Raw genomic sequence first — 23,837 nt, 5'->3', positions numbered from 1 at the left:
CCCGGCCCCATCCCCGGCCCGGCCCCGCCGCCCCGCCGCGCTCCGCCGGCTCCCCCGCAGCCTCCGCGCCGGCCGCCGCGCCCGCGGTATTTATACTTTCTCCCCCCGGCTTTGACATAAGAGGTTTATTTTTGATCTCTCGCTGTTCCCCACTCCCCTCCCCTGCCAGCCAGAGCCTGGGGGAGGAGGAGAACCGAAAGAGAAAAAAAAAAAAAAAAAAAAAAAAAAAAGAAAGAAGAAGCAGCAGCAGAGAGAGAGAAAAAAATTATTAAAAAAAAAAAAATAAAAAAACCACCAACCCACTTTTGGATGCGATTTGAGGCCAATCAGGCGCCGGGAGCCCCGCCTGCCTCCCAGTGTCAACTCCAGCCTGTTACTCTTCCAGCATTAACCCCTTCAGCCCAGCCCCTGCCCGCCGGGCCCGATCCTGCAGTGCAGGGGCTCGGGGAGGTGGTCTTGCCCCAGGGGCTGGGGGCTGGCACCCGGCTGCCTTTCCCACACCTGGACACCGTAGGAGGCTTTGCCCCGAGCGGGCTAGTTCCTCTCCCGTTGTCCCCAACATCCCCCCCCCCCTCCCCCCCCCGGGTCCTGTGCCAGCATCTCCCTCCAGCCTGGAGGCAGGAGGTGCCTCGGGAGGGTTCGCCCGGGTTCCCACGTCCTTCCCCCAGCCAAGGACGGAGGGTTCGGGCCCCTGTGACACGGACAAGGAGGTTTCCATGCCCTGAACCAACAGCCGGGTCCACGTGGGGTTTCCTCCAGCAACGGGCTAAATCAGTCTTCCGGAAAATACCTACGAGAATAAAACGATGCAGCCAGCTCCTCCTGTCCCTTTTATTTTATTTTATTTTATTTTATTTTATTTTATTTTATTGGTTTGTTTGTGTTTTTTGGTTTTTTTTTTGGGGGTGGGGTGGGTGGGAAATGGATATATTGTGCAGCTTCATTTAAAATGCACATTTCCCTCTTTCAGACCGAGTTTTCCTTCCCAGCCACATTGCCTTGCAGGAGTATCAAAGTCTCTGGCTGTAAACCCAGGTAACTACTGCCACGTGCTCAGCGGTGGCAAACATCAGGAGATGGGCAGAAACACGCTGTCCCTGGCTGGGAACCCGCTCAGCACCAGGGAACAACCAGCTGTAATGGAGAAAGGGAAATCACTCCTTATATATTACTCCTTCTTTCCTCTTAAGCCCTCCTTCCCCATGAGTTCATGAGATTCCTGGCCTCGGCAGCACCCTTTGTGCGGCACTGCGGTACCCTGGGATGTCTTTGCCACAGCCTGGGGCTGGTGGGTCCTATCCTGCTCCGTATCCTGATTTCCTCAACCTTTTACAGGGAGTGGACATGCTCAGGGCTGGGCTCGTACTCCTTTAACCTTGCCAAGCCCAAGGACCAGCTCCTCTACACTGTGGGTTGTTGCGTGGGTTTTTTTTTTTTTTTCTTTTTTCCCTTAACCTAATCTTAAAAAGATCCAAAAGGGTAAAGAATTGCATTTGGCAACTCAGGATTCCTGGAAAACCAGAGTCAGGCCACAGCTGAGCAATGGGGTGCAGGGTTAAAGGCTGCTCTCCCTTTACCGGAGGATGTATTTACATCTGCCCCTCTATTATTATCTCCACTTAAAAGCCACATCCCTACCTATATAGTAAACACAGAGCCCTGGCTCTAAATAGCAGTGCTGCCCTGGGGCCAAGGCTCTGATTACTTCTTTTTAAAGTGTGGGTTTTGCTACCGTAGGAGTGGAGGAAATAATAATTTAACAAATAAATAAATAATTAAAAAAGCAGCAGTGCCAGGCACGGTGTAGTTTGGTCTGAGACATCCTGCCAGGGCTGCGTATCTTATGTGCTGCCTCGACACCCAGTGCCTTGGCTGCTCTCCTGGGGCAGCCTGAGCCTGCAGCCCCCTCCTCTCCTGGCAGGGAGCTCAGCCTGCAGCTGGAGTGGCTTCTCAGTAGTGGCCAGGGTGGGCTTTGCTGGGCTGGGGAGAAAACACAGTTTGGTTTTTAAAATCAGAAGAAAAGCCCAGGGGCAGGACCAGAAGCCAGAAGTGCCTCCTCCAAGCCCAAAGCCCAGTGAAGGTGCCTGCACAGGCGTGCATCTTGCTGGGCTTCGCCTTGAGGGTGGGCAAAGGGACGTGGTGGCCCTGGTCTGAATGAGGACAGGTAAGGCTGTGGGCGACAGTGGGCATGTCTGTCCGACAGGATGCAATTTATTCCTGGCTTTCCGCTCTCAGAGCTGCATCTTTGATCTCAGAGGACATGCTTGCATCTTAGCTGGAAGGCACCGCTGGTTTTCATTAGCGGCTCGCTCAGCAAACAGTAGCTGGAATTTCTTGTAGCCTCCCTGGGCTCGTTACAAACCAGCTCAAAGGCACACTGGGAGACAGCAGAACCTCACCTGGCTGCCCCTCCGCATCTCCTGCCAGCAGAGGTTGAGGCACCCCAAGGTTTTTCGGGGTTCCTGTGTCTTAACCCCTTGCAGGACACACTGCCACCAAACCTTGCCTGTCCCTGGGGGTTGCGGCTCCCCTTTCTATGGGGCTGCTGAGCATGTGAAAGCCATTAACTCCCTAGTCACTGTGATTTAAAGACCCTTTTGATCACACAGCCTGCAAACATCAGCCCTGCTCTCCTCTGCATCTCCCTAGCTCTGCAAAGCCAGGCAGCCGGCAGCTCCCTCCTGCATCCTTCCCAGAGGACCAAGCCCTGTGCTCCTGCTGCCTGGCACCCAGCTCCCAGAGGGGTTTTGACTGCCAGGGTGAGACCTGCGTTGCATTTGCTGTTCCCGCTCTGCAGCAGCGAGATTGCCCTGTTTCAGGGCTCTCTGGGATGCTTTGCTGTGCCCTCCTTGCTCTGCAAGTGGGATTGCATCCAAATTTGCAGTGCTGGGCTGGTGTTTTAGGTGTTCCCCTGTTTGCTTTGCCCTCAGGCCAGGGAAAACATATGGGAGAATAATTTGAGCAAGAAAGCAGCTATAAACTCAAAAAACATTGCCACTAGATGTCAGTGCCGCCTTATGCTGCGTGGTGGGAAACCCTCAGCCCATCCCAGTGAGTTTGCTGCCATGAGCAGGTCCTGCAGCAGCAAAATTTTGCAGTGCAAAACCCACTTGATGGCAAAAGGAGCAATTCCATTAGTTTTCCTTTTAAAGTAAGCTGGCGAAAAGAAATCCCTCCCTGAAAAGCAGCTGGGCTTTAAATCAGGGCCCTGGCCTCGTGTCCTGTCAAATGACCTTCAGTGAAACTCCCTTAGCTGCCAAGGTTGGCAGGTGAGATTCAGGGAGATGGTTTTTGCCCTGGGTTTGCATGAGGAGGGGGGGGTCTGGGCTTGGTTTGGAGCGTGGGGGAACCAGCAAGCGAATTAAGCATCACAACGTGGCATAAACCTGGAAGCACTGCGCCGAACCCCCGCTGCGCAAGCATAACCACGAGAGGGACCCCCCGCCTTACAAGTGGTGCTTAGTTAACATTTGGTACCTGGAACCCCTCAGCACCCCATAACAATCCGGCTCTGCCTCCCCCTTAGCGCAGCGTTTGACACCCCCCCCCCCCCACCGGTGCAGCAGCCGGTGCACCGACAGCCCGTGAGGCTCAGCAGCTGTCAGAGGGATGCTGGGGAAACCCTAATTCCTACTGAGCCCCTTAGACCTGGGGAAATCAGATTTTTAGGATTTAGGGAAGGGCAGGGACAGCCAGGCTGGGCCTCAGTTTATCAGCTGATGAAGGTGCCTTGAAAGCTCTTGGCGCCCTAGAGGCATCATCAGCTGGGTACTGCGAGAGCGAAGGATTTGATTTCATTTGATTATTTGATTTGATTTGCAAGGATTCTGCCTCTGATTTCTAAACCATCTTAAGGCACCCCCGGATTTATTCTCCATTTTTAATCATGCTTTGACTCGTAATGCAAACCGTTGCCTTCCATTCCGTGGCATACCTTGATGTACAGAGCAAGTGTCACCAGAGGGCAACCTCGCCTCAGGGTGGGTTTGCCACTCAAAGCGGCTATAAGGGAAGCAGGTTTATTATGGCTTTCCAAAATCAAGGGCTAAATCCTCTTTCCAGCACTGTAGCCTCCTCCCAGGCTCTGCACTCCCTGGGGAGCTGCTTCTCCGCTTCCTGGCTGGCTTTCGAGGCTTGCGAGGTGCCCGGAGACCAGCCCATCAGTGAGAAGAGCCACCAAGGATTGCTCGGTCCTTCCCCAAACCCCTTGCAAAGCTGCATCCGACCTGGGGTTAAAAACCTCCAGATCTGACAGAGACCTCCAAGCCTGCCCCAGGGCTGCTTTTCCTATGAACCAGCCCACAGAGTGCTAAATAAATATGGCAAGTTATGCCATGATGAAATGCAATAGTGAAAAATACTATTCTCTAGAAAAAAAAAAAGAAAAAAACCCCACCCCAATCCCACATCTGAATCTCCCCCTCCTCCCTATCCCACACTCGCATAGTTTATGGGCTGAGGAAAATGAATGAACTCCATAATGGTTTCCCTGAGTGATGAGCATCTTTGGCAGCTGGCTTGTAGATCTCCAGCACCCCAGGTTTATTCCAGATGTACATAATATTGAGAACCTTTCAGGCTTACCCAGATCCGCAGCTTCACCCTTCTGCAAGCTTGGGTCTTTCTGCATCTTTGGTTTATGTATTTCTCACATGAACATCGCATACAGCTAATTAATCAAGGATGGACCCTGCCTCAGGCAGGCGGGTGCAACACAGAGCTGTGTAGCCCTGGGCCATAAATCTTCGGACTGGAGGTGTGTGTATGAGTGATAAGAAATGTGTGATACCATTTTTTGGGCTGTGTGGGACCACATCTAGCTCCTCTAAATTTCCACTCACTGGTTTAAAAGACCTTGGAAAAACCTCTATCTTCTGTTAAACAGAAAACAGCCTTAAATACCAAGGGGGGTGAAGAAAGAGGGGAATTTTGGATGCTTTCTGGGTATATGAACTATCAGCCACCCCAGGACCTGCAATACTGGCTGGAAATCTGGCAAAACTGAGCTTTATGATTTTTTTCTGTCCCATGTCGAAGCTCTGCCAGATGTGACGTGACGGGACCACGCGAGAAGGCAGCAGAGATGCTCCTGCTGCAGGAGCAGTGAGCCAAGGCACAGAGATTCCCCACCCGTGCATGGGGGGAGAGGGCCGATTTGATTTTGGTTGTGTTGCAAGTAGGTTGTTGTTGTAGGTGTGTGCTTGAAGGTGTTTAAAGCCCAGATCCTCTTCTCCCACAGGGCGGGTACAGTGCTGCTGCCATCCCTGTTGCGTAGAACGGCACAGGCTGCATGGGGAACCCATGGCTGCCCATCTCCAGTTGCTATCATCCCAGCCAGAATAAATCTGATTAAACTCAGCGTCTTCCTGGACCAAGGATGGGGCAGGTTTTAGGTGACTAAGACCTCCACGTGCTCAGGTTGCACATCTCTCCTTCCATGACCCTTTCTAGATCCAGCCAGATTTTCTTCTCCAAGTCTTCCTTTCCTGGAAAGCCGCCTAACAGCTCACTTTGACTCATCTTCAGCCCCTGGAGAGGATCCTCCTTCCTACCCATGTGGGAGAGCGTTTGGGTGAGAGCCCAGCCCCTCGACCTGCCAGCCTTCCAGCCCAGGACAAGCGACCGGCTCACAATTCCAGGTTTTCCCTGCCTACAACCTTTCCACTCTACCTTCTGCCTAGAGTTCTCAGATGGGCTATTTCAAACTATTTCTTTCTTGAAATGGAACAGCCAGGTGATACGCAAGGTTTGGGGGATTTCCCCCCCACACCACCACTTTTTCTTTATTCCTAAATTCACGCCCTTGGCATCACAACAGTGATGGAAAAAGGAAAGAAAATAACTTGTCGTCACTTCCCGGAGGCGCTTCGGATGAAACAGGAGGAAAGTGGGGAGAAGGAGGGTCTACACTGTGGACCAGCTCATATATTCGAAGCTCACTGATATTTCAGGATCAGGACGAGTTATGGATTAGGCCAGGGTGAGTTAGTTTTCTACCTTACAGTGGTTTCTAGGCAAAAATTTGATTTACCTTGTATACCTTAATGCACCTCATTATCTGTAGCTGTTCGGTGAGGTCCAAAGGCATTTTCCATCCCTGTTCCCTACTTATCATGTGCATTCCTTAGGCCACATATATCCGGCCCATTACCATTAAACCCAGGCAAACTCCAGGGGTTGAAGAGCAGCCAGGGTCAGCCCCAAGCACCTGGAAAGACACACAGAGTGAGACCAAGGGGTTGTCTTGGGCTGGCTCCTTCATTCAGATGTAAGGGGCTGTGGGGTGCAGGCAGCTGCTGGGAGGTCCCCCAAAGCAGGGAGCTTGTCCTCACCCTCCCGTTGTGGCTGATCGCTGTAATCTGCCCCCTCGCCTTGGCAGGAGACATAACAGAGATATTCCCCTTCACCCACCCCGCTTCCAGACAGATGTGTTGCGGAGATAGAAGCGCCCCGAGCAGATACTGCAACCCTGGGACTGCTCAAGGGCTCTGTCTGGGTCCTCTCTAGTGACAGGGACTGGGAAAATCACATTGAGCTAGAGGGAAAAACAAACAAATAAAATAAAAATACGCCTCCCTTCTTCTCTGGAGTGCTCTGAGACATGCCAGCAGCCCTCGGAGCTGCTTGTGAAGGGTGAGGCCTAAGGGCAGTATCTGCTCCATCTTCTCAGCAGCTTTTCTACTCACCGCAGGCAGCAGACAATCCAGCTTGGAAACCGAGCTCTGTCTTTGGGTAGGTGATTCCCACCTGTCCAGAGAGAGAGAGGACAAGGGAGGCTGTGGGAGAGCAGCCAGCTGATCCATCCCTTCACGTCACCCCCAAGGATGCTGGCACGCCATTAACATCACGGGACAGAGCGAGTCCAGCTAAAACCCAGTGTCTGACGGGACGGAGCAGTTTGCAGCTCAGACAGAGCCAAAACACTCGCATTTTCTGCCTGCCTTTCCCCATCAGGAGGCAATCAGATGTTCTCCAGGCTGGAGGTAAAGTCCGGACACTTCTGTTTGACTCATCCTCCGCTACTGGAGAAGATCTACCGGATGGAGGGGCTGGAGCTCCTGGGACAGCAATGACCAACCCTGGCATGATGAGCTCTAGGCTGGGGTACCTGGAGCCAAGGTGCTCTCACAGTGCACGTAGGGACCTTTCTGCTCCCTTTCCCAGCTGCTCTTCATCCATATCTCTGTAGGGCACAGACCCCTGAGCTCCTTGCAGTGTATGTCCCAGCCTGTGGGGTTTTCTGCTGTGCCTTTCCCCACCAGACACCATCAGAGATGATGCAAGTGTTGCTGTCCACCCATTGCACCTGAAAGGAATGAGATTTTACTGTCTTTAAACACAAAGCCACAAAGAGCAAACAGTGGAGGTGGGGGCAGGAGGAAGCACAATGTCCCGCTCAGGAACTGACTCTGACACAGCTTCACAAATAAGCTTCATTCCCAAAATGTCCCCAGGAGCCATGTGCTCAGCCCAGAGCTGGGTGCTGCCACTGTAAGGTGGCACCTCTGGGACCATGTGCCACCCTGGATGCTGCTGTGGTCTCCAGAATAAACTTGTCCTGTTGAACAGGGCAGTGCTGTGGGAAGGAGACATCCCCTCCTGGCACCTGGAGATGCTCAAGGTTGTGTCCTCTTCCTCTTGCACCTCCACTCCCTGCACTGCCCGTTTTTCTTTTTGTGGTCCTACCGACATCCATGTACACATTGCACTTTGGCCAGCAAACAAAATCCCTGATTCATGGAGCCCAGTGCAGTCAGCTGATGATTTTGGGTCACAAGTTCAGCTGCAAGGCACACGACTGAGCAAACCACAGCATGGGGAAGCGCTGGCATCGAAACGAGCCAGGCTGCAGGCTGTGGGCTCTGCGTCTTAAGCAACAGCCTTGGCTTATATTTCACGTATGCACAAATTCTTCAGCTGTGCTTGCAGCCTTTCTTGAAGCTTGAAATCACATCAAAACCAGCCTGACGATGAGAAGGCCTTAATTTTATCCTTAAATCAACCCGGAGTGCTGGAAAGGAGCGTGGGCTATGAGGGCGTGCATGACTTGGATGTCTGCTTGTAGCTTGGGAGTATTACAGAAATGTCCATCCTTCCCTCTGGGCACAAAACCAGCTTGCGTGGAAACAGCTGCTGCAGGGGGGAAAGACCCATTGGGCACCTCCCTGTGCAGCCTGTCCCGATGTCGGGGTGCTTATTGCCATCAATAAATCTGTTCCTCAGCCACAGGTGGTCACCGAGAACTCTTTGCTGCCCTCCTTTTTGCTGTCCTGCTCCAAAAAATTCCCAGCCGTGATGATCTTCTTACCTCCCAATAGCATCAGCTGCCCCAGCATCCTCCCTGGTCCCAAACACCATCCTGATGATCACTGGGTTTGGCGGGCATGGGGAAATTCCCATATACTCCATGTGGTGTGTCCTGGGGCCGCAAAGGAGAGGACATTACGGGTATTAACGCTCGGCGAGTGCTCCTTTTGGTGGCCCTGGGCATGCAGGGAGGCTGAGCATTTTCTCAGAAGGGGAAATGGCTCCTTTACCCCTCGGTTGGAGTCACTGAGTGGGGCTGGGGGAGCGGAGGGAGGGATGCACCGCAGGCCGTTCCCCTAGGGATGAGAGCACTGGATACCCCTGGTTTGGAGGCCCAGAATGTGGGGCTGCTGGGGTGGCATTTTGCTGGGGTGGCGGGTCTGAAGGAGCCCAGATCTCAGCGCTAGACTCACCCAGGTTGTGAAAAACATATTAATATCTTCCTGAAGAAGTCTGAGAGCTAAAACCTCAGCTGCCAATACCAGTGTGGAGCGGAGGGTCTTTCAGCTTCATCGCACACCCCTGCCCAACCAGACCCCGACCCTGGGGGCCACAGAGCTTCATCCTGCCCCTTTGCTTCAGGCAGGACCCAGCATGACCAGGAAGTGGCAGGAGGGAGCATCCCTGGGGGTCTGCAGGGTCCCTCTCCCCACTGCGAGAAGACAAGTGAAGAGAGTCCAACCCCGTTCTAACCCACCCCATTCCCTCTCATCCCACCCCACCCCATCCCACTCTGTCCCCACCCCATTTGATTCCTACCCCCATTCTATCCCCATCCCCATTCCACCACATCCTATCTCGCCTCATCCCATCCCCATCCTACCCCCATCCCACTACATCCAATTCCAACACACCTCCATCCCTGTTCTCCATTCCCATCCCACTGCATCCCATTCCACCGCATCCCACCCCATTCCACCCTGACCCCATCCCTATCTAGATCCCACTGCATCCCATCCCACAGCATCCCACCACACCCACCCCAACCCCTTCTGCATCCAACTGCATCCCACTGCACATCCACCCCATCCCCATCCCCACCTGCATCCCACTGCACCCCACTGCATCCCATCACACCGCACCTTACGCTATCCCCATCCGCATCCCCATCTCACCGCATCCCCATCCCACCGCATCTCACCGTATCTCCCCCGCATCCCCCCGCATCCCATCCCACCGCACCTCACCCTATCCCCATCCGCATCCCCATCCCACCGCATCTCATCCCACCGCATCCCCCCGCATCCCATCCCACCGCATCCCCAACCCACCGCATCCCACCGCATCCCCATCCCACCGCATCTCACCGTATCCCCCCCGCATCCCCATCCCACCGCATCCCATCCCACCGCATCTCACCGTATCCCCCCCGCATCCCCATCCCACCGCATCCCATCCCACCGCATCCCACCCTCCCCCCCCGCATCCCACCCTCCCCCCCCCGCCCCCCGCGCCCCCGCCCCGCCGCTCGGCGCCCCTCCCGCCCGCTCCGCCGTCCCCCCGGCCCCGAGTGGCTGCGGCGGGGCCAAGCCGCGCCCCGCGCCCCCGCCCCGCTGCCGCCCCATATAAGCCCGGGCGCCCCGCAAGGCAGGTAGCGGCGGGGCAGGGGCTGGCGCGGCCGCTCCGCTCCGCTCCCCCCGCCCCGCCCCCCCCCTCTCCCCGGCGTCGGGACCCGCAGCAGCGGGAGGAGGAGGAAGGAGAGAGGAAGGGGGGGGCCGGGTCCCGCGTTCTCCCGCCTCCCCCGGAGCCCGATGCCGCCGGCCTGAGCGCGCCGGGACGATGCTGCCGCTGCTGCCGCTGCTGCCGCTGCTGCTGCTGGGCGCCCCGGGGCTGAGCCTGCCCTCGGGGGGGGACCCGGCCGACACCGCGGTGGTCACCCCGCTCCGCCTGGACCCCGACATCAACGGCCGCTCTTACTTCAGGCGGGGCCCCGCCGAGCCCCCCCGGGGAGGGCGGGCGGTGGTCTTCCAGCTCTCGGCCTTCGGGGAGGACTTTTACCTCCACCTCTCCCCCGACGCCCACTTCATCGCGCCCGCCTTCGCCGCCCACTACCTGGGGGTCGCGCCGGGCGCCGCCAGCCCCCTCCCCGGCCTCCGCCACTGCTTCTATTCGGGGGATGTCAACGCCGACCGGGAGTCTTTCGCCGCCCTCAGCCTTTGCGGGGGGCTCCGGGGGGCTTTCGGCTACCGGGGGGCCGAGTATCTCATCAGCCCGCTGGCGGGGGGGGCGGCCGGGGGAGCCCACCGCCTGCAGCGCCGCAGCCCCGGCCGCCCCGTCGGGGCCGGAGCATCCCGCTGCGCCGTGGGCTCTGGGCTGACCCCCGGCGTGCTGCAGGCGCTGTACAAGTACCAGGGGCGCGGGGGGGGGAAAGGGGGTCGAGCCAAGCGCTTTGCCTCTGTCCCCCGTTACGTGGAGACCTTGGTGGTGGCGGACGAGTCGATGGTGAAGTTCCACGGCGATGACCTGCAGCACTACCTGCTCACCCTGATGGCCACGGCCGCCCGCCTCTACAAGCACCCCAGCATCCGCAACCCCATCCAGATCTCCGTGGTCAAGTTCCTCCTCATCGGGCAGGATGACAAGGGGCCCAAGGTCACCAGCAACGCCGCCCTCACCCTCCGCAACTTCTGCGCCTGGCAGAAGAAGTGGAACAAGGTCAGCGACAAGCACCCCGAGTACTGGGACACCGCCATCCTCTTCACCAAGCAGGTGGGTGCAGGGGGGATGACCCCGCAGAGCCGTCCCCCATCTCAAGGAGCCCTGCACCCTGCTAACCTCCTGCCACCTGTGCACCATTGCACTTGTGGCTGATCCCCCTTTTCCCAAGGGACCCTCCACCCTCAGGTGCGGGGGTGGGGGGAGCGAGGTGGGGAGCCAGCCTGCTTGAGCCAGCCCTTGCTCTCCTCTGGGCAGGTTTTGGCCAGCAGCCCGGAGAAAGCCCTGCTGGGGTGAGCGAGGCCAGGAGGTGCACAAAGGCAGGTTGCCCGCAGGGGCAGAAACCCCCCTTCCATCCCCTGCCTCCTGGCAGGAGCCTCAGCAGCCACCACCCCGAAACGCGGGGTCTGAGCCCAGAAAAGGAGGAGCGTGGCCCCACTTCCCCCTCTCCAGCTGGGAAGAACTGATGGTGGCACCTGCCAAGAAAAAAAAAACCAAACCCTCTCCCTGCTTCCTCTGACTCATGCGCGAAGTCCTCCTGAGAACCTGGACCTCTCCTCCGCATGCTGGCTGCTCCGCGCAGACCCAGCTCAGGGCTGGAAGAAAAGCACCAGAAATACGGCCAGCACTTTGTGGGGGGGAGGAAGAGGCAAGAGTCTTCCTCACAGCTGCCGTGGGCTGGTGGAAAGGGGCTTTGCCGGGCTGCGTTTCACTAGGGCTCCGCAGGCAACGTGGGATGCAGGGTGATGAGTGAGCTCGCCGTCCTCCCACCCCTGTGAACTGGGGGACACCGAAGCAGCAAGACCCCTCCCAGTGCCTCCTCCGGGGGCTGCTCCTCTCCCCGCCACAGCGCTGACACTGGTGCGGTGCCAGGCTAAGGGGTGTTGCCACCTGCACCCCCAAATCACTGGGGGGGGGGGGGGAAGGATAAGCCCAGCTTGAAGGGGATGGCCACTATCTCCCCTGGCCGCAGCAGGCTTGGCCAAGCAAGAGTGACTTGTGTTTTCTCCTTCCCCATCCCTGCCCAGTTGTTTTTGGCTCTGGGACAGGTCGGGAACTCCCCTCAACAGCAGGAGACCATTCCCAAAACGTCTTTCCAGGTCAAGCACTTGTGGGTGGGAAGGGTACAGTGCTCAGCTGCCCCTAGCCTGGGGTCAGCGCGGGCTGACGATGGCCTGGAGCAGGAATGATGCTGTGCAGGACATGTGAGACCTCATCCTGCCAGTCCTGCTTGTCCCCCTGCCCTGGGCAGGGACCATGTCCTCCAGCCGGCTGTAAATCCCGCTGGAGCAGAGGCAGGGTTGAACCCCAGCCTGCTGGAGCAGCTCCTGCCTGTGCAGGGTGGCTGTGAAGAGGAGGACACCTGCTGACACCCCTGTGGGGACGAGCCAGCTCCATCTCGGATGGAAACCTGGTGAGGTCACTGGAGCCACACGTGGGACGGGTTCGCTCCCAGCGATTTGAAAGCTGCAGATCACGGCTGAGCTGCATTTCTTACACATTGCTAAACCATCCATTCCTGAAATCCCAAAGCAAGCTTGGTGCAAAGGCACACGATGGAGGAGACATCTGCCTTCCTTGAGTGTATCCATCTGTGGTCCCCTGACACCCCGAAGCTTATCTCCCTGCCAAAAAGCTGTTACATAAGCCCCCAACTTAAATTTCATCTCGAGCCCAGTTGATAGGCAGTTGCCAGTTGTGTCAACGAGTTGCTGATGAATGGGACTGTCCTCTCCCACTCGGTTTTGCTCTTTCCTGATGTCGGTCACGCTGGACCGTGGATTTGCCTTTGGGGAGCTCGGTCCCACTCAGTCGGTGGGCGCAGATCTGCCAGCAACTGTGGCCGTGGGACCTTCACCTTCCTACCTGAGCCGGTGCTTGTTGGAGGGTCCTGCAGAACATCCAGCCTTCAGCTGCACTCCTGCCTCTTGGAAACAGCGTCATGCACATGGGAAAGGGCTCAGCCATGCTTCCCACCCACCCTGGACCTTGCCATCCCACCAGCACAGGTTTGCTGAACATCTTTGGCCCACTGTAAAATCAAAGGGATGTCGCACTGAGGAACATCTGGCTGCAGCCTAACATGCAGCAGATGCTGTGGGGGAATTTGGAGCTCTGTAGCTCAAGGCTCAGCTTTTTTGGGGCTGCTTTGGACGCACGTCAGAAACCCCCATGGTAGGGAGAGTGCTTATGACCTGCTCGCTGAGCAGGGAAATTAATGCACTAGCCACAAGGATTCCCTGCCAACCGACCTACAGAACATCTTGAGAAGTTCACCAGGGGATGGAAGTACCCACAGATGAAGGTCAGGCTGGCAGGAGAGTCCTGATGGTGCATGGAGCAGGTCGCCTGTAACCCCTTGGGGCATCCTCCCTGTATCGGCTGGCAGTGGGGGGTACCAGTGATGGCGAGCACATCCTGCAGAGGCAGAGCTGGCCCTTTGCATGCTGCTTTCCCACCTTAAACCGCTTGTCTTTCTCTCTCCTCCCCTCTGTAACTCCATCCTTGCATCACCTCCCCTCCTGCGCAGGCTGGACCCCCAGCAAGGCTGGAGGAGGTGTTTTGGGGGAGTCGGGACCCCTCGTTAGAGTGCAGAGATGCCGCCCAGCCTCTCAAAGTGGGCTGTCCCTGGGAGGCTGTGGCTGAGGGGGTTGGGAAAACCCCGTTAAGAGGCACTCGTTGATGCATCCCCGCAGCCGGCAGGCAAGGTTCAAGAGCCAGAAGTGGGTCAGTGTGTCAGTGCAGGTGTTGGGCTGGGAGCCAAAAGCTCGCTGTGCCAGCAAGGAAACAGCGACTCTTCAAAGAGCAGTGAGTGGGGAGCCAGGAGCGGCCGCCTCTTCCCTGTGATGTTGTGTCATCCCCCTGTGTCCCATCTTCACCCCCCAAATCTCCAGCTGTGGGACTGCCTCAGGGAAGAGCGTAGGCAGGGGGCACTGGGCAAGCTGCACCCCTGGGTGAGCTTAGCATGGCAATGGCACTGGCTTTTTGGGACAGGGGACCCTGTGCCTGGGCTTGCTAGCCCCACCTGGTCACCCCGTGCTCAGTGCTGGTGGTGTGCCACCAGGGATGCGGGGCTGCCATCTGCTTGTTCCTGCCGGCAGTGATACACAGTGGGATCACGGATGCAGCGAGGTCCCAGCTGACAGGGAAAACTGTTGCGGAGCGAGAGCTGAACCTGGCTGTATGATGGGGTTTTCCACCAGCTGCAATAGCCGGCCCGGACCCAGGCGTTTCTTCACCTCACCTCTCCAGAGATCGTGGTCTGCTCTGTGCCTCCAGACTGTAGCCACAGGTCTCCTGGTAAAGCCATCTCAGCCTTGGCTGGGGCTCTCTGAAGTCATCAGGACTGTTAGTTACCCACGGCTGAACCTGCCTGCGCGGGAATGCCTTCAGCTTGGAAACCTTGCTGGAAATGTTGGCAGAGCAGCTCATGCGAGATTTCGAGCAACCCAGGCGCTTTGGCTGGGCAAGCGCTGAGTATGAATCACACTTATTTATAGTATGGGAGCGCCCGGCAAGTCCCTTACGTTTTCTTTTCATGTGGAAAGCAGCTCCCTGCCTCCTGCACAGCCTCCCCGGCAGCTCCCAGCCCAGCTGGGACAGCACCAAGGGATGGGGACGATGCTCCAGCCCTCCCAAGCCACCGACAGACCCCAGCATGGGAAAGGGGCATCCAAGGACAAGGCTATTGCCAGGCTGCAGCAGCAGCACATCTTCAAATGGACTTTTTAGTTGCACAAGCCCCTTGAGATCCCAAAGAAGGGCAGATTCACCTATGATGAGACCTTTCCCATCCTCTATCCTGGCAGCAACTGCATGGGGTCCGGCCATTCTTGAGTCGGGGGTGGGGGGGCTGGTCTGGTTCCTCCTTCAATCAGCTGGGCTTCGTTGCTCCTTGAGGAGTGGCTGCAAAGTGGCTTGGAGAGGCAGGAGCACTTCCCTTAGCTTTGGGAATCTCTGGACCAGCCCAGGGGCTGCTTCTTCCTAGGGAGAAGCTGAGAAAAAGGGGTCAGCTGTGACCCCGAGTCCAGGTATGTTCCCATCCACCCGCCTGGGTCCGGTCCTTGAGCTCACGATGAAAATGGGAGCCAGACTGACTCCTCCGTGCCGAAACCAATTCCACCCTGGCTGGAGGAGCCGTTTGGGTGGGAAAAGCTGTCACTGAAGGCGTGGGAGGATGCTATGCACAAAAAGCATCCCCAGTGCCAGGGTTAAAGGCAAACACAGGGTTGCAGCCTGGTCTGGGTCAGGATTGAGGTCTCCTACCCCTGCAGCCTGATGTGGTCCCCATCCCTTCGGGCTGCTCCCCCCAGCAGGCTGGGGATCAGCTCCCTGTGGGGTACCGGGAATGGTGTGGGGATGAGGAATGGTGACGCCCATGCTGGCCCCAGGACTAACCCGCTGCCTCCGTGCCTTGCAGGACCTGTGTGGTGCCACCACCTGCGACACGCTGGGGATGGCGGATGTAGGCACCATGTGTGACCCCAAGCGCAGCTGCTCCGTCATAGAGGACGACGGGCTGCCCTCGGCTTTCACCACCGCCCACGAGCTGGGTAAGGCTCCCTGCTCTCCTCTTCCTCTCGGGAGAAATGCCAGGAGCTGACGAGGTTCAAAATAACCCTGGTTTTGGCCTCCGGAAGATCAGACAATAACCGGTATCCAGTGATGGGGAAACTCCACCTTGGGGCATATGAGACCCCCCCTGAGCTGGGTGGGAAAGAGCTGCTGAGAAAGCAAAAGAGTTTGCTGTTGTGATTGCTACCTCGGCTGGGTATCCAGGATTCAGGAGTCCTGAAATAACAGGCAGAGGGCACACCTACCTCTGGAGACACTTGCCCTGCTCGGTGGGGAGGAGGAGGAGGAGGAGGGAGCGGGGAGAGTGCTGAAGTCTCCTTCTCTTTGCATCTTCCCTTGCCCTTCCATGTGCTTTCCACGTGCACAAAGCAGCCGGGACAGTGCCGGAAATCTTGCTGGCTCAGGGATGCTGCTGGCAGGGTGGCTCATGTGTGCCAGTCGTGCAGGCAGAGCCAGGGTGTGCACGAGCATCATCCTTCCCCAGATGTCTCCTGGGCTGCCCGCAGCCATTGCAATCCTTGCAGTGGTCTGCCCTGTTCTGTGCCTCAGTTTCCCCATTTCAAGAATCTGTGAGGCCCTGCTCTGCATGTCAAGCAGGGTTATTCATGCTGCCCTCCTTTAAACCCCCTCAGGCCACGTCTTCAACATGCCCCATGACAACGTGAAGGCCTGCGAGGAGGTCTTCGGCCGGCTGAAGACCAACCACATGATGTCCCCCACCCTCATCCAGATCGACCGTGCCAACCCCTGGTCAGCCTGCAGCGCTGCCATCATCACTGACTTCCTAGACAGTGGCCACGGTGAGCCCTCCTGCACCCCGTGCCCCCTTACCTGTGTCCCTGCCCTGTGGGAGCAGGATCCATCCCTGCGGTTGGTTACTGGGAGAGGCTGATGGGATGTAGAGTGACTCTTCTCCTCACTCTGCAAACAAAGTTAGAAGGAAACCAGGAGTTTGGCAGCATTTCTGCAACGGCCAGGCTTCCTCGGTGCCGAGGTGACCCCAGCAGTGATGCCTGCCCTGAAGCTGCTGGTGGTTACTAAGAGATGGAGTCTCTTGGGTCTGGGATACAGCTGACCTCCAGGGCATCCTGGTCCCGCTGGCAGCGCGTGGCTGGGACAGCTTTGTCCAAATTACCGGCGGCCACCCCTCACCTCCCCGCAGCAATGCTCTCCCACCCCACACTGGTCTGTAGAACCCCCCAAGGACCCAGTAGACCCCTCCATCCCCACTTCTGCAGGAGACTGCTTGCTGGACCAGCCTGCCAAACCCATCCCGCTGCCCGAAGACTTACCGGGGACGAGCTACAGCCTGAACCAGCAGTGCGAGCTGGCCTTTGGCGTGGGCTCCAAGCCCTGCCCGTACATGCAGTACTGTGCCAAGCTCTGGTGCACGGGCAAGGCGCGCGGGCAGATCGTCTGCCAGACCCGGCACTTCCCCTGGGCGGATGGCACGGGCTGTGGCGAGGGGCGCTTCTGCCTGAAGGGTGCCTGTGTTGAGAGGCATAACATCAGTAAGTACAGGGTGAGTACCTGCGCCGTGAACCTCAAAAACATCCCGTGGGGTCACCCTGAGCTTTTGTGTTGGGTGCTGGCTGAGCAATCCCTCTCCTCCTGGTGCTGGGGAGCTGGCGGGGAGACACGGATGTGAAAAGAGGTGGAGGACCCTTGGGTATTGCTTATTTCTCAGGGAGGGATGGTGCTGTACCGCTCCATCCAGCCCCAGGCAGGTTGGGGAGCAGCTGGTAGAGGTCTTGCTTACAAAGGGATGGCTCTGAGGCTGGAGAGCCCTGCTTGGGGTGGAGCCGGTGGTGATGGGGATGCAGCATCTCATCCCCTGCATCCCCACAGGTGGACGGTGGCTGGGCAAAGTGGGCGCCCTATGGGCAGTGCTCGCGGACGTGCGGCGGTGGGGTGCAGCTGGCCAAGCGGGAGTGCACCGACCCAGTACCTGCCAACGGGGGTTCCTACTGCGAGGGCATCCGCGTCAAGTACCGCTCCTGCAACCTGGACCCCTGCCCTGCTGCAGGTAAGGGGCTGGAGCTCAGTTCGCTTGTGGTTGGGTGCATGACGTATAAAAACCCCATAAAACTGGAGCCGAAGGTCCAGGCTGGTCCTTGATCCCATGCACATTCCCATTTTTTCCAGTGCCAGGGAAGAGCTTCCGTGAGGAGCAGTGCGAGGCTTTCAACGGCTACAGCCACAGCACCAACCGCCTCACCGCCTCTGTCTCCTGGGTCCCCAAATACTCCGGCGTCTCGCCCCGGGATAAATGCAAGCTCATCTGTCGGGCTAATGGCACCGGCTACTTCTACGTGCTGGCACCCAAGGTGGGTGGGAGATCCTCAGGGTCAGCATCTCAGCTGTAGGATGACTCCAGCATGCCTGGGAATGCAAGAATTTTCCCTGTCTGGTGGGCAGCTGGTGTTAGACGAGGTTGTAGAGGATGGGAATTCACCAGGCTGGTATGGAACAGGAGGTTGTAGAGGATGGGAATCCACCAGGCTGGTATGGAACAGCCTGGATGTATTAGCTTATTTATTTCAGGGCTGAAGTTGGTCCATGGAGGGTCTTCCTCTGGGTTTGGAAAGGTGCCTCTGGGATATGTTCATGATCCTGAAATAGAGGATGATAACGACAGTGCCGGGGAAGCGATGTGCATGCCAGACAAGGGACGGAGCAGGGTGGTGTTATCTGTGTCTCCATCGCAGCCTGTTCCCTTTGCACCGATGCAATCAAAAGGGCCAGAAAGGGATGTAGTCCCACCTAACAATTCTCAGAAACCTTAAAATTCCCAGCTGCAAAGCAGAGCATGAGCGAAGGGCGACACGGTGCCCGCTAGCATCTCCTCAGGGCTGGCTGGCTGGATTCAGGTAGCCCCACCTTGGATGGCCGCAGCTGCGGGGCTCTGTGGGGTGGCAGAGGAAGATGCAGCAGCTTGTTTTGCTCACCCTTGTACAGGTTGTAGATGGCACCCCTTGCTCCCCAGACTCCACCTCGGTCTGCGTCCAGGGCAAATGCATCAAAGCGGGCTGCGACGGGAAGCTGGGCTCCAAGAAGAAGTTTGATAAATGCAGCGTCTGCGGAGGAGACAACAAGAGCTGCAAGAAGGTCTCAGGCTTGTTCACCAAACCCATGTAAGTGCTAGGTGACCACGTGCGCTTTCCCCTCTCCCAGCTCTGCTTTTTGGGGCGGATGCGGGAAGGTCCTGGAGATGGTGCCTGGGGTCCTGAGCAAAATGTCCTGGTGCTAGTGATGAAGGAGCAGGACACATTTAACATGCTGTCGGTTTCTGCTGATGGAGTTACCTCTGGTAGGTCCATGCTGTTGAGCCAGAGGAGTTTCAGCATCTTCCCGTATCTGGGTGACCTCAGCCTAGGTGAAACTCTGTTGAGGGAGGAGATTCAAAATGATCTTCGAAGGAAGGAGGAGATAATTGTAGGGGTGGGAAGATCTCCGAGCTGTAGCTGCAGAGTTTCGGGGCAGGGGCATGCCGTAACGGGATGCTCCCCTGCCTGATGGCCTGCCCTACCTGCTTTTCACTTCCAGGCACGGCTACAACTTCGTGGTGGTCATCCCCGCGGGCGCCTCCAACATCGACATCAGGCAGCGAGGCTACAAAGGGCTGATCAGTGACGACAACTACCTGGCGCTGAAGAACGGGCAGGGCAAGTACCTGCTGAACGGCCACTTCATCGTCTCGGCCGTGGAGAGGGACCTGATGGTGAAGGGCAGCGTCCTGCGGTACAGCGGCACCGGCACGGCTGTCGAGAGCCTCCAAGCTTTCAAGCCCATCCAGGAACCCCTGACTTTGGAGGTGCTCTCCGTGGGGAAGATGACCCCTCCTCGGGTACGCTACTCCTTCTACCTCCCCAAGGAGAGCAAGGAGGACAAGTCCTCCTACAAGAAGGAGGGCAAGACCTCCCCAGACCTCAACAACAGCGTCCTCAGCCTGTCCAACCGCTTGGACGGTGGGAGACCGAGCTACAAACGTCCCTCCTACAAGTGGGCGGCGGGTGGCTGGGAGGCTTGCTCCGTCACCTGCGGCGATGGCTTGCAGAAGCGTTCGGTGGCTTGTCGCGACTCCTACGGCCAACCGGCCGCTGAATGCGATGCAGCACAGCGGCCGGCTGATGTCCGGCTGTGTGGGGAGCCCTGCCCGGTGTGGGAAGCTGGACCTTGGTCTCCCTGCTCCAAGAGCTGCGGTCGGGGTTTCAAGAGACGGGCGCTGAAGTGCTCGGTCCCAACCGGGCACCTGCTGCCCAGGGAGAGTTGCAATTTTCGGAGGAAGCCACAGGAGCTGGATTTTTGCACCTTGAGGCCATGCTGAGCAGGTCAAGGGGTGTTTGTGAGGAAGGGCATGGTGTTACTCTGGCTGGATGCGGCTGAGCAGCAGCCAGGGGTTGGGAGAGGGGGAGATGTCCATAGCACATAGCAAATGGGGTGGGGGTGGGGGGAATCAGGAAAAAATTTGGGGGGAACAAAAAGGAACCTGGGTGTGGGACAGAGCACGGACAGCCCACGCGCCTGGGAGAGAGGGCTTTTACCGACCAGGTCACTCTGAGACAGAGCGGGAACGAACATCTACCTCGAAGCCGCCGAATGACGCAGAAACCCACCGGCGGAGACTGGGAGTTGGGGGGGGTGGGGAAAACGAGGATGGAAACAAGGAGAGTCACTGCCCGGGATGGATCCGAGTACAGGCAGGGATACACCCCTAAAGTGCACAGTCGAAGCCTCCCCTGTCTTCCCAGGGCCAAGCCTACCTCCCCCCTCCCCGGACTCCCCCAACACTTGTGCTAAACGGGATCAAAAGGATTTACCAACGCAACGACGGCACATCACATTGTCCAGCCACCGGTGCAACGAGGTGCTGGGACTGGTGTCTTGCTGGTGATGACCTTGCAGCCTGGGTGGGCTGGAGAGCCCCAGCAGCAGCCCCGGGCCAGGCTAGAAGGTGGTGGCTTTATTTTCATTTTCTCCTCATGTTTATGACCTGACCAGTGTAGATTTTATGGTGCTTAACTCTGTATTTTTTTTTTTTTTAACCTCCTTCCTCTCCTTCTCGAGGGATGTAAAACTTGCGTAGTGGGGATGGTGTTATTCCCCGTGGGCTCTCACCTGGCTGAGGTTTATCCTATGGTGCTTTGGGATGGGGCTGTGCGAGCACTCAGCACGTGGCTGGATGCTCCTGTACACCCTGGTCCGGGACAGGCTGTAAACCGCCCGCCTGAAGTTTTTCAGGGCTAAAAGGGATCACTACAGACCTGAGATTTGAGCTGTCATTCCAAAAAAGCCACAAGCAACCGTACTGTAGTACCACGGCACAGGGTCAGACGCAGCCCTGTGACTTGCCAGTACTTGACTCCGCTCTGGAAATGGTGCTCGCTGCTTAATGGGACCAGTACGCCGTGCCCAGACATCCCACCACCCTCTGCCCTTCAACCTCTGGCCCAGGCTGGGTTGTTTTTCCTCTGTGTTAAGCCTTGCTGAGATATCCTAAACTGAACTCTAGCAGAGCCGGGGCGACTTCCCCAGCATTGCTTTTGAGCTGCGGGAGCAGGAGATAAATTTGGGTCTGGGGCTTTCCTGGGGAAAAGGGGCTCAGCGGGGCTCAGGCATGCGGGGAAAGAGGGGGGCTTTGGATCGCCTGCTGCTGCAGAGCAGCTACAAGTGGTTTCCCCCTCCGGGGTTTTGTGCAAGGGTTCTTACTGTACCTCCGATGGTTTATGTAGCATCGCTGCCCGTTGTGGTCGGAGGCTGTCTTACCTCTTCCCAATGACCATTTAACGCATCGTTTATATCTCGGATCAAATCATCAGGGACCATTTCACTTTTTGCTTTTTCCACTGATGAAGGTGCCTCTTAATTAGCTGTGACTGTGAGCAAGCCAGAGTCTCTGGGTCAAGCTATGCAGGTTTGGAGATCAGCAGAAAGGGACGATACACAGGGTATGGGCAATTATGGGTAGGCAGAAGATGCTGCCTTGGCAGCTAGAGGCTTGGATCCTATCTTGCTCACTCGCTCCCCTGTAGATCTAGCGTGGAAACTCCTTGTGCCCTTGGTCTGCTCCGAAAGGTCTCCAGCAGCAGTCAGCTGTGGGCAAGAAGAGAAAGATCCCAAGAAACAGGACAGCGGTAGCACAAGGGTTTCCTTGCCAAACCTTTCCATCAGCTTAGCAGACTCCCCGTGACAATGTTTGTGGACCCATCCTCCCTGGATTTATGTAATGCCTTTTTGAACACAATAATATTTTGGGTCTCCATGCAGCTCGACAGAGCCAGGAGCAGATGTTGTGGTTGCTCTGCACAGCAGGAGATGGGATTTAGTGTTCTAGGAAATCCCTTCCAGGTCTCCATTCCCATGAACGTATCATCCGTTTTCTGAGGGTTTTCCTGCGTAGCCAAGCCTGCCGTGCTTTCATCTGGGGACAGAGCTCCGAGGAGCTGCCCTTTTGTGTCTTGCCATCTAACAGATGGTTTCCAAGCCACCGAGAAATTGTCACCCTTGCTCATGGGGAGGGGAAGGACAGGACAGGAGGGATTTCTTGTGTGTGGTTCTTTTGCCGAGTATACAGCAAAAGGACGGAGATGCCGATTGTACTGGCTGCTTTGTGTATACCATGTATACTAAACATCGATCTCTGCTGTTTGTGCATCAATAGCAAACCTGAAATAAAACTGTATTTAAAGTTACACCTGGTTCCCTGGGGGACACGGTTGTGCCCATGTCATTTAGTTGGTGGCTGCGGAGCTTTTCTCGTCGTACTGTGATCCCAGCCTCTTTGAATTCTCATTAATTGAACTAAAAAAAAAAAAAAAAAAGCCACCTTTGAAAACCTAACAGGTTTATTCTGACTTGCTTCTGCCACAGGATTTGTTAATGGCAAAATAAACCCCCAGCCAGAAAGAGCCCAGAGGTGGGTTGGTCCCTGCAAGCCCCAGGGCTCTCCCACACCAGGACGGAGCATGCACGGGGCTGGTTTGCTTTAGCCTGAAATCAGGATGCTTTTCCATCAGCATAACAGCAATATAGAGTTAAACGGATTAATATAAACGGAACAGCGCTCTCACATCCTGGAACAACTGTGTCCACACATTGTCCGGAATCATCCCTTCCCAACTTGCTATCTGGAGTCAGCCGCTCCGTAGGCGGACGGAGCCTTACTCACAGCACCTGCGGACGGTCCGGGATAAGCGAGGGTAGCTCTCCAGCTGTGCCAACTGGCACAGCCACGGGGTTGCTGGGTGCCCAGAAAACCGCGTGCATTCCTCCTGCCGATTCCCAGCACACCCTCCCTGAGTCAGAGCCCTCTTTCCCTCTTGTACGGTGGCCAACGGTGAGATAAAACTTCTTTTTAACGGGCCACGTCAGCTCAGGGATGCCTGATGTCACCCCCTCCAGCTCCCAGCAGATTGCCTGGCATTTTATTTCCCCCCCTAGCAAATGCAATTTTATTTTTTTTTCCCCTCCTATGTTGTAACGGTTTGGCACATTTAATCTCTTTTTGGGGAAGGGCAAGCTCACTTTGCTTTTTATTACCATAAAGAAATAATCATCACGGATGTGACCCAGCACCTTCCTCCTCACCGGCTGCTACAGGAAATAAAGGATTGAGCACCTGTGTCTCTCCCCAAAAGAAAATACAGTTTCAGCCTAAATATACCCCACGCTGCAATGGCTCCAGCTGCAAACAGCTTTGTTAGGAACAGGGAGGCAGATTTCCACCTGGCACAATACCCCACACCATAGCTTTCCCCTCTCTTATCTGTTCAGGAGCAGAACCCCAAGTTACACCCAACACCTCCCTCCTCCAGCACCAGGTGACAGCCACGCTTTTAACAATGTGCCCTTAAAGAGAGACAAAAAAACCCCAAACCAACCCACAAGCCCCGAGTATTTACCCGGTGAGGAAGGAAGAAGCAGAGCACCCATGCACAAAGGGAAGCTGCTGTTTAACCAAGACGTGGTCTGTTTGCTCAGGGTGCTTTGTTGCAGGGAAGCCGTTGGTGACTTAATGGGGCTGAGGCAAACACCAACACCTGGCACCAGCCAGGTGACACAGGTGATGCTCTGCCCCCGTATCAAGGTATTAAGCCTGAAGCTGCAGGAATAAGCTCCAGGTGAAAGAGAAATGATGCAGAGCATCTTACGGTGTGTCCAAGGGGAAGGGGTAGCTTTTCCCAGCATTGTGAGATGCTGCCACCGGCAGTCCTCAGGCTTCCTAGTTTCCTGACACTGAAAGGTTTTGTGTTTTGCTTCCTTTCACTGTGAACTTGTCTTCTTTGGATTCTCTGATGCCT

At 56.7% G+C, this 23,837-nt stretch overlaps 1 protein-coding gene across 1 annotated transcript; it reads left to right on the top strand.

Annotated features, from left to right (window-relative positions):
• Nucleotides 1-9,970: 9,970 nt before the first annotated feature.
• ADAMTS15 (ADAM metallopeptidase with thrombospondin type 1 motif 15) lies at nt 9,971-19,946 on the top strand. Its single transcript, XM_037410093.1, has 8 exons — nt 9,971-11,016; nt 15,383-15,515; nt 16,170-16,337; nt 16,776-17,059; nt 17,386-17,563; nt 17,683-17,864; nt 18,496-18,671; nt 19,084-19,946. Exons 1-8 carry the CDS (start codon nt 10,087-10,089, stop codon nt 19,862-19,864), a joined length of 2,832 nt encoding a protein of 943 aa, XP_037265990.1. The 5' UTR covers nt 9,971-10,086; the 3' UTR covers nt 19,865-19,946.
• Nucleotides 19,947-23,837: the final 3,891 nt, after the last annotated feature.

This window comes from Falco rusticolus, chromosome 16, assembly GCF_015220075.1.
Source record: "Falco rusticolus isolate bFalRus1 chromosome 16, bFalRus1.pri, whole genome shotgun sequence".
NCBI classification, from domain to species: domain Eukaryota; kingdom Metazoa; phylum Chordata; class Aves; order Falconiformes; family Falconidae; genus Falco; species Falco rusticolus.
The sequence above is the reverse complement of the archived record's forward strand: the minus strand, read 5'-3'. Positions and strand labels throughout refer to the sequence as shown.